The following is a 10,410-nucleotide window of genomic DNA, read 5'->3' as shown; positions in this document are numbered from 1 at the left end:
GGAATTACCTTAATTGAAAATCTATACATTACATTGTCACATTGTACCTGTACTCTGATTATGATTATTTAAAACGTATGTATTAAACGACTTTTTTGACAAAGTAATTTGATTATTGTAATGAATTATTTTATTATAAATGTTAATTTTATTATCAGATTACACCCAAAACTGATTGCCACAATACAACTTTTTTTCCCTGATAACACAGATATTAATACAATATGTAACTTTAATACACTGTAATAAAATATTTCACAAATTGCATCCATAAGCTTCTCTTGTAATTATGTAAATTTATAGATGTCAGACAGTTTTCACATTTTATTCAACAGGGCCAACACAAACAATGATCACAATTTTTCCTTTTCTTTTTCCATGATTATCCATATCCCTGACCCATCCCCTTGGCAGCCCATATGCTGTTTGATAAATTAGCAAAGGTATAGTTTCTGTGGTCCTTATTCAGATCATGCATAGTGGAGTATTTATGTTAGATAGCAGCGGGTTTCCCCTCATGCTTGTGTGATGAGGGATAATTACTATTCTGGGGACTCTAGATTAGATTGTAATTGAAATTCGAAGTGCCTGAGCTAAAAGCCATTAGAACAGGAACACAAACAGAGGGAAAGGTGATTGAGGCCATCAGCCACAGTAAATACTGTTCATGCAGGACCCATGACTGAGGAACCTCTGCATATGGCAACTCAATGTGCAACAACATTTTGCAAATGCAACTATCTCTGCAACTATCTGCTGTGTATGATTACACTGGCCCCATGGCCATTTAGACCACCACTGTGGAGGTAGAGGTTTTGTCCACACCTGTACCTTGTCTTGTCTGAGATCTTGCAATGGGTCTTGAGTCTTTAGCATGGTCCAGTGGAAGTGAAAGGACTTGTCCTTTTGTTGTCCTTGTATACTAGACAAGCACAGAAAGATTGAGTGGAAGGCTCTGCTGGTGGTCGGTGCAGTGGACACAAATATTTGCTCCAATGTCCACACACATTTGTCTAGGTGGTTGAGTCAGTGAGGTATTTAAATTACCTGCACTTAGACACCACAGAACAATGAAAGGGAAAGAATCAGATCTTCTGTTTAAATGTATTCTATTTTAATTTTAAAACCGTAATATTATGTTACATGTTAATTTTCTAAGATCAGTGTTGCAGTTAACATGAGTATACAGCTATAGAATAAGCAGAACCGATCCATAATGTTTTTGTGGAAAATATAATTGTGGGTGTGCAGTGAATGACTCAGTTATTCGTCACTAGATTAACCAAATATTAAAAGAGAGAAAAATATAAATGAGATGGTATAACAGGTGTTTTTTTTTAAATACTAGTGACTCAAGACCTGTGTACCCTGAAGGGTGCTTCTTAAGGAGTGCTGCTACAACTTGCTTACCTACCATTAATGCAAAGTGATAGATGGATCTTGCCAGTATAATTTCAGGCTTGAATCTGTTGGGTCAATGTTTGATTATCCATTCCTGTAAAAGAAAGTGCAGAAGCAGCCGCTGCTCTATCGAAAAATTAATACAACACTAATATCCTCCAGTCTTGTTTACTAGTCTCAGTGCAATCAGTTCATGTGAACTGAAGATAAACTTAAATGCAGGATTTTTTTAAACCATTACAATCACATACAAATGCATAGCCTACCCAGTAAAAAATGTTTAAATGCAGCTGTAGTTGCCAGAATAATTATGTTAAATTTACAGTAAAAAAGTTATAAACTTGATATTAACTTTCTGAAACTGTAAAAAATAAGCTTTTTACTTTATAAGGTATTGTTAATCCCCGTAAAAATTACAGAAGAGCACATGATGACATGAAGTTCACCAATAGTGTCTCTTCCAGGAGCAATGGCTAATAAACATGTAGAGACAGTGTTGCACTCACACAAACACTAAACATCATCAGCGTAACACAAATTTAAATAATCTTAACTTCATTAAATATAAAACAGAACACCCCAGTGTATGTAACTACTATTACAAATAAGAAGCATAACTATTCCCATAAAACATAATGAAATATAATGCGTCGTGCAGGGAATTTTGGGAAAACCGATTATTGTATTTTACTGTAATTTTAACAATAATTTACCGTAAAAAGTACATATGTAAAAAAAATTACCATTAATTATACTGGAAAATACTATTTACATCTAAAAAAAAATATTCTTACAACATTTTATTGAAAATTTTCTGTATTGTCTTTTAAAATATATTTAAATGTTTTTACTGTATATTTTACAGTTAATATTAAATCAATTAACCTTTTATTTCTGTAGCACTTTTACAGTCATTTACCATTAAAACTACAGATATTTATTACGTTGTACTACTGTATATATGGATATAAACAGACATGTGTAAACATTATGCACACATATACACTTGACAAAGCTCACGTATCTTTCAAAGGCCATAAGTGTGTAAGGGTGGAGACATTAGGATTGTGTTCCTTTCATAAAATCAACATTTTCCTTATCTAATTTCCTTAAAAAAACAAAAGTCCAGCAGTAAGTCTTGCATGCCTCTGACAGACTACACGCTCCCTAATCTGCTGCTCTGTCTGTTATAAAGCAATGTCTGTTTTACACTGTGTTCTAAAATGTTTCTTATGAGGAACAAACATGCAAATGTTAGCAGAGTTGCAGACTCAGACAGCTTCAGTCCATTATGGCTGAAAAGGATACTTATTGTTAAATATATCATAAAAAAATAAACATTTAAATATAAATGTTAACTGGCTGACATATGTTTTATCTTGTCACAGGTGTTGTTTATTATTGTTCTGTATGACTATATATGTATTGTTCTATATTACAATATTAAATGTGGAGTATATATTTAATCTAATATAATAATATACTATAAATAAATATAAAAATATAAATATAGTTTTCTGTATTATGTACATAAGCAGGCAAGTAAGATACTAGGTCATGCAAACACAACTCATATAGCCAAGGGCATCATTTCAACTTGAGGAACAACAAACAGGAATTTTCTTCAGAATTAATATTGTACAGATATTTTAAAGAAAATATCCTAAAGAGAAGTTTGCCAATGTTATTGGTGAAATTCATGAGCAAGACAAGACTGTCAAATGAAATATTATATCAATCAATTAAATCAATGGAGCACGATACTCTCATATAGAGGAGTTTTAACATGTATTGCTATCTGAACTGCAAAATATAAATTTGCAATAACCTAATGGTGGAATTTCTCTTCATGAATAACATGAATGAATGATGATAGAGGATGGCAAAAATAACAAAAATAACTTTAGATTTGCAACTGCAATATTCTTTCAAATATATAACGTTAAACAATATAGTATACTTTCTCAATGATGGTGGGATGTGTCCCCTTTAAAACCTAATGCTGCCTGACACCTTCATTCAAAAGTACTTTATTCTCTTTATAATATTTTGGCATATAGATATATCTGTTAATATAAAAAAGGAGGTAATTCTGCAGCTAAAAATTATTGTCAATTTTAGCTGACTCTTGATTCGGTTAAACTGGTCACGCATGAAATCATTTCTCTGGTCAAATTAGGCATCTTGTAAATATAACTGAATGTCTCCAGGAAGATTGTGTCCTGTCTGCCAATCTGTAATCTCCTTAATTGTGTTTAGAAAACAACAAAGAAAAAAAACGAAAATTCCGTCTTTCGTTTCAAAGATTAGCAGAAAAATGACGGCTCTTATAGCAGCACAACCAAATATATTTATAATATAATAATTAATGCTATCATGTAATATACCTCATTATACTCAAATACACCCGGCTGTCCTAACAAATTATGATTATTATTATTAATAATAATATTTATTTATTCATATTAATTTTAATTATTTATTTAATATTAATTATTCCTGCACTGCAATGTCTTGGACATTTCGCACGTCTGCGATTGCCTCAGTCATACATTGTTATACGTTTAAAATAAATAGACTTGTACTCTGCTCTGCTGGGGGAAAATTACATTCTTTGTATTTCAGGAAATTCTATCCACTGCCATTTCCACCTCTTTCCAGGCAATGCGAATGTACCGGAATCTGAACTGCGTAGAACGGATAAAAATAACTGGAGTATATAAACCGACAGTAAAAGATTGTGCACATGCAGCTGGTTTGCGTGCACAGAACAGAAACTTCCAGTGACATGCAAAAACTTTGAGAAACATTGCGCTATTGCACTGGGGGGAAAAAAACCTGATATTAAATATTATCGAGTCTCTTTTCAGTTCTGTTGGTTCGCAGTTTAGGCTATTACGAATGTGGTTACAGCACCCATGCCGATAGTGCTGCGTCCTGAAGGCATCAGGTGGAAGTATTTGGTTAAAGCTGCCCACCTTGTCTGTAAACATGAGCCCGACAGCATTAGGCCATTAATTTGCATTTTAATCAACTGTAAGAGGAGGTCTATTGACTCAGAGATCATGAACTAAAATGTACCTGCATTGTTTAACATTGAGATTATCATGTTGTTTCGATGGCCCCGAGATTTTCAAAGATCGTTGTTCAAATGCTAATTAAGCAAGAGATCGATCTGGATAAATTAATACCTGTATCAGACACATAGCACTGGGCAAATTTGAATAAGAATGAAGTGCCACGATTCAATGAAACTTAGTTCAGCACTGGTTGTACTGTGGTTGTTAATCTAAAACGTATGCTTTTAGATTAACAACCACAGTTGTTAATCTGAAATCATACATTGTTGTCCCAACCTATTTGTTTTAAAATGCAAATTATTAAAGCACATAATTTCTGTTTTCATCTTTTAACATTTTCTTTAATCATTTTGAGCATTACATTTCACGGAAGGCTAGCTATTCACCATGTACGTTAATTTTAATGTATAAATAAAAATCAGTCTATAGATTATTTGATAAATATAAAAAGATCGAAATAATAATAATAATAATAATAATAATAATAATAATAATAATAATAATAATTATGTTTAAGTGGTCCCCAATAGATTTTTTAGAAGTCTTGCCGAGCAAGGGATTTGTGGCGCCCCCTTCAGCAATCAAATTTTAGGACTCGGATATTTTAAAAACAGGGAAATAAAAATAGCATAAATTATAACGTGAGAACCACTCAAAACATTGATTGAATTACATATTCGATATGTCACTTTAATTGCTACGGAAATTTGTGCAGATGTTAAAGTTGTAAAAGTTTTGAATAAAAAAATTAACATTTACAATGAAGATAGCAGGTTCGGTGTGTGTGTGTGTGTGTGTGTGTGTGTGTGTGTGTGTTTATGTTTGATTCTCTATGCAAATGTTCTTTCTAGTGTTTCTAATACTTTATACAGTCTCATGTAAAATCAAAGTTGTCTTTATTATTTAATGAAATAAGGAGTTGTGCTTAATTAAAGACAAAATAGTTGACTGTGCTATGGCAATATTTGCATGTTGTCAAGGATAGCCAGAGCGAAAATCTGATAGGTTACAACTACACGAGAACACGCCCACTCGGCATTCTGTCCCTCCTTAAAATGAGACAGGTAGATAGCCAGGCAATCGTATTAGAGACGCGTCCTCTGTCTCGAGCTGAATGAGAGTGGACAGTTATTCCCTAACATTTGCAACATGGCCCTTGCCGATGCGTTGTTGCCTTCGATAGATACATTTTCAAGCATCCAGATTTTAGACGAAAGGCAGGCTGAAATAGTTCAGGTGAGTTCAACTTTTCATTTAAATTGCAAGGTATATTTGTGTGTAGCACTATACACGATTATAATGATTTTTTTTTTCTTGACAAAACAAATGTGACTGCAAAATGAAGCAATCTAACCCGAAATAAAAATGTAAAAAATCCTTTTTTTTTTGTCTCCAGAACTGGAAAACTGACCCCACTAAAACCAGCTCAACGGGTGGGGACATGAGACCCCTCATCGAGGTGGAATTCAGCATTGTTGAATCGCCAACTTTGGCCAAAGACGAGGACGACCTATCCAAATTTCTGGATCTTGAGTTTATTCTATCCAACTCCGTCACATCAGAGAATGACAACAACTCCGCGCAGCAGCAGCCGGCCGCCTATTCTTTACCCGAGTCACCCGAAAGCTGCAGTACTGTCTACGACAGCGATGGCTGTCTCCCGACGCCAAACGCTTATTGCGGAAACAACTTTAGCGCACGTCCTGGTCACAGTCTGGTGGCAGAGTTGTTCACCCCGGACATGAATTATAATAGCGACTCGTCGCAAGAATATCATTTAAAAGGACCTTTAGAAATGCTGGAGTACACCGAATTAAGGGCTCTAAATTCGCGAACTCCGGCACACTTCCACAATTCAAACCATGCGGGATACAAAATAAAAACTGAAAATCACGAGCAAACTTGCATGATGGCAAACGCATACGTGGGACATTATTATGGACAAGAACCCCAACGCGTTCAGCATCAGGCTTATGGCCACCACAGTATGCAACACGATGTGTCTAGGGACATGTTAGCGTCGAAAGACTGCATCTTAACCGAGATGAACTCTCACCATCACATTAACATTGCACAACAACAACAGTTCATGAACAGCGCGTCCTTCCCACCGCAGTATGGCCAGCATCAACAGTATCACGGACATTACAGCGTGTTTAGCGAACCATTGCGAACAAATCACCCGGCAATGCCAGGTGTGATGCTGACCCCGCCATCTTCACCGCTCCTGGGATTGCTGAATCCAGAAGACAGCAAGCCCAAACGAGGGCGTCGCTCGTGGGCACGAAAACGGACTGCAACGCACAGTTGCGAATTCCCCGGCTGTGGGAAAACGTACACAAAAAGTTCTCATTTGAAAGCCCACATGCGGACACACACAGGTAAGCGGGGGAGACTTTTGTTTTACTTGTTGCTTTTGCTCAATTAAAATAACACGATTCAGATTTCACTCAATAGGCCTATATAAATGTTTTTCTCCCTGTCCGGTTCACAGGTGAGAAACCTTACCACTGCAGTTGGGAAGGCTGTGGCTGGAAGTTCGCCAGGTCGGACGAGTTGACGCGTCACTACAGGAAACACACCGGACACAGGCCGTTTCAGTGCCACCTGTGCGATAGAGCCTTCTCCCGCTCAGATCACCTGGCCCTGCACATGAAGAGGCATATGTAAAAAAAAAACTATAACTATTTTAAACGACTAGAGGATTTTATATTTTTAGGACAGCTACTATTTTTTGGATAGCAGTTATATGTGAATAGATGTGTAATATAATTTGCTTTAATTTATGGCAGTATTTAATAAGAGATACACGTACAATTAGAGTGTAAATTATGTAGTACGTTCCCAGATGTATAAAAACGGGGCAGGACCCATGTGTGTGTGTGTGTGTGTGTATATATATATATATATATATATATATATATATATATATATATATATATATATATATATATATATATATATATATTAGTTTTTTGTTTTTGAAAATCTCCATTTATACCTGCATTTGTATTCAGTCAGGGATTTTTCTTTTTTCATGGATTTGCAACAATTAAAAGCTTTGTCATTTTTTGTACTCCGGTTTCATGTCTCATTTTGTGAAGTGTCTCGTTTAAAATGCTGAGATCTCACTTTGATTAAAGGCCTTAAATCAAGATACCAAGATTTTCATATAGCACAAATAATTTTTCCTCCAATGGACAAAACAGTGGACACAAATTATAGTAAGAAATTAAATGAAAATGCTGTGTTGTTATAAACCTGTGTTACTTTTTTCTTTTCTTAACACAAAGGGAGACATTTTGAAAAAGAAAAAAAAGTTGTGCTCTGTGATGTCATTAAATTACAGGTGTGACAAGTGCGGTAGCTAGTGGGGTGAAAGTTGGTAATGATTCTATAAGTCCAGGGGGGCCCCACAACAAATTCTAAACGTAATTTTTTTAATAGGAAAAAAACTTTCTGATGGTGACCACCTCTTCAAACTTTAAAAGGATGCAAAAGTGTAATTCCGAAGACTAATCATTTATTGTATGAGGCTCATGCCTTATTTTGAAGGCGTACAATAATGTCTGGTGGGAAACAAACCGGAAACTAATGTATTATTTAGTGAAAATCTTAAATGGCCGATAAGAATTATACTTTTGTGTCCTTTATGAAGCTTGAAGAGGTAGTCACCATAAACTGCCATTATTTGGCATCACTGAGCACAACATGTTTTAAAACTTTCTCCCTTTGTAGTAAGAGAAAGAAGGAAAGTCCTATGAGGTCATAACAACACAGGGGAGAGTAAACAATTACTGAATTTTCATTTTTGTGTGAACTATTCCTTTAATATAGCAATGGTAATTGAAACTATTAGTGATTGTCAAATAAAGAAAAATATTGATGTGATCTGTAGGTCTACGCTCTTCGTCGACTTCATTAACCATCTGAAAATGATAATCTACATTGCAACTATACTACAATCAGCCCACTTGTAGGCTAGTTTTGTTACTGTCACTACTAAATCTACAAGTAATTAACTGTAATTGTTTAACATAACATAATCATCGTCATCAGCAGCAACAATAATTATCATCACAAATATTGAGATTAATAACTTTAGTTATTCTCCCACATCTACATGTATTCATTGATCAGCTACAGGTGCCCTTTGTCGCCCCCTCTTGTATTAAAATAAAATAGGTATAGGAACTCGTGTTTTTAACAGAGGAAGCTGACATAGGTTTCTAGGCTGACGTGACTTTTAGTTATAAATGATTGGAAAACAAAAATGCAAGTTTACTAGATACATAGAGGTTATCATTCGATAAACATGTTATTCACATGTGCAACAAACGTTATGGTTGAGTCAGCTAGCAAGAAATCAAAACAGCACCGTTATCACTGTTGTTCATGAAAAGTTTCTACAATCGGCCTTTGATCAGAGTTGTTATTAATCTAATTATAATGTATTGTCATAATCTAACAATCCCAATGGTAGAGCACACTATAGCATACTAACAGAGATGGTTGTAAATGTCAAAAATAAAATACAAATGTTTGCTCTAAAATTGTCCAAAATCTCATCAAATTCATAAAGCTGCACCTTTGTAGGCTTTCATTTTAACTACTCATTAAACCTAATGAGCAAGTGGTCCAAATATTGTACTCAGCACGCAGAACTTGTAACTTAAAATAGAAATCGGTATGTAATTTATACCAGTTCAAAATACTTCTACTTATAAACCTGATAGTGCTGCTCCTATCGCAACCCTCTATATTAATAACTGAATATTCAAAACGGTGATATTAGTCTACTACTGAATCAATTAATAAATGATAAGCTAGGCCTTAAATACCAACAAGAATCCTTTAACAAATACATTAAATATCAAACAAATAAACATCATGTTGATAATTAGTTTACAATGCAGCCAGCATTTATGCAGGCCAAGAGGATTCCCTAAAATAAGACAAGAGCGTGTTTACATTATGTCTTAAACATATGAAATACATCTTGAGTTTTTTTTTTTATTATGTTGGGATGTTAGCAATCATCACATTTGCACAGTACAATGCATAAATAGGTCTGACCTAAACAAATAGATAAAACAATCTATAACATTAGCTACACTAAAAAAAAAACTATTTTTAAACATTTACATTTACATTTATGCATTTGGCAGACGCTTTTATCCAAAGCGACTTACAGTGCAATTATTACAGGGACAATCCCCCAGGAACAACCTGGAGTTAAGTGCCTTGCTCAAGGGCACAATGGTGGTGCCTGTGGGGTTCGAACCAATGACCTTCTGATTAACAGCCTGAATGCCCTGATTAACAGCCCTGTGCTTTAGCCACTAAATTTAATAGCTAATTGAATTGTGTAATGTTAAAAAAAAAGAAAAACGTAATATATTTGTTTTTTATTTTATTAACGATTACTCATTTCAATTTGATGGAATTTTGTTACAAAACAAAACGTATGATCAGGTCCTGCAGTGTTTCAACTCACCACTAGGGTACGCAACGGCGCTTACAGTGAGAAGCGTGTTCGGCGGTGTATGTATCCTCGTGTCGTCTTCCAGCATCTTGTAAAGAATAAAAAGGTAATGAATGTGTCTCTCGTTAAATGTCATCATTTCTCTCATGACATCCATTCCACACATACACAATGGGTTGGTTACGCAGGCTGTTGCTATGCTGTACAGCGACATGGCATAATATTTTGGCACCACACCTCTCACCCTTTTGTGCATCTATCGCATTGTAAAGGGTTCAGATCATTAATATAACTAATGTGTCATCGTAACATCGGAGTTTTGCGGTTTATTTGATATCTCAGCGCACAGCCTCCATGTCCCTGATAGCACACGTACATCACCTAGACGTATATTAGATGTGTGGTTGTTTGCTCACCTGCAATACGTCTAAAAGACGTTTCCAC

General features: G+C 35.1%; 1 protein-coding gene across 1 annotated transcript; it reads left to right on the top strand.

The window, feature by feature from the left end:
• Window positions 1-5,577: 5,577 nt before the first annotated feature.
• Window positions 5,578-7,371, top strand: klf17 (Kruppel-like factor 17). Its single transcript, XM_052128666.1, has 3 exons — window positions 5,578-5,717; window positions 5,878-6,862; window positions 6,976-7,371. Exons 1-3 carry the CDS (start codon window positions 5,631-5,633, stop codon window positions 7,149-7,151), a joined length of 1,248 nt encoding a protein of 415 aa, XP_051984626.1. The 5' UTR covers window positions 5,578-5,630; the 3' UTR covers window positions 7,152-7,371.
• The last annotated feature ends 3,039 nt before the right edge of the window (window positions 7,372-10,410 follow it).

This window comes from Xyrauchen texanus, chromosome 6 (assembly GCF_025860055.1).
Source record: "Xyrauchen texanus isolate HMW12.3.18 chromosome 6, RBS_HiC_50CHRs, whole genome shotgun sequence".
In the NCBI taxonomy this organism is placed as follows: domain Eukaryota; kingdom Metazoa; phylum Chordata; class Actinopteri; order Cypriniformes; family Catostomidae; genus Xyrauchen; species Xyrauchen texanus.
The sequence above is the reverse complement of the archived record's forward strand: the minus strand, read 5'-3'. Positions and strand labels throughout refer to the sequence as shown.

Excerpts from the sequence above, each read along its gene's own strand:
- klf17 (XM_052128666.1), top strand. The coding sequence starts at position 5,631 with ATGGCCCTTGCCGATGCGTTGTTGCCTTCGATAGATACATTTTCAAGC. Across the intron at positions 5,718-5,877 it reads GGCAGGCTGAAATAGTTCAG|AACTGGAAAACTGACCCCAC; the intron begins GTGAGTTCAACT and ends TTTTGTCTCCAG. Across the intron at positions 6,863-6,975 it reads CCACATGCGGACACACACAG|GTGAGAAACCTTACCACTGC; the intron begins GTAAGCGGGGGA and ends TCCGGTTCACAG.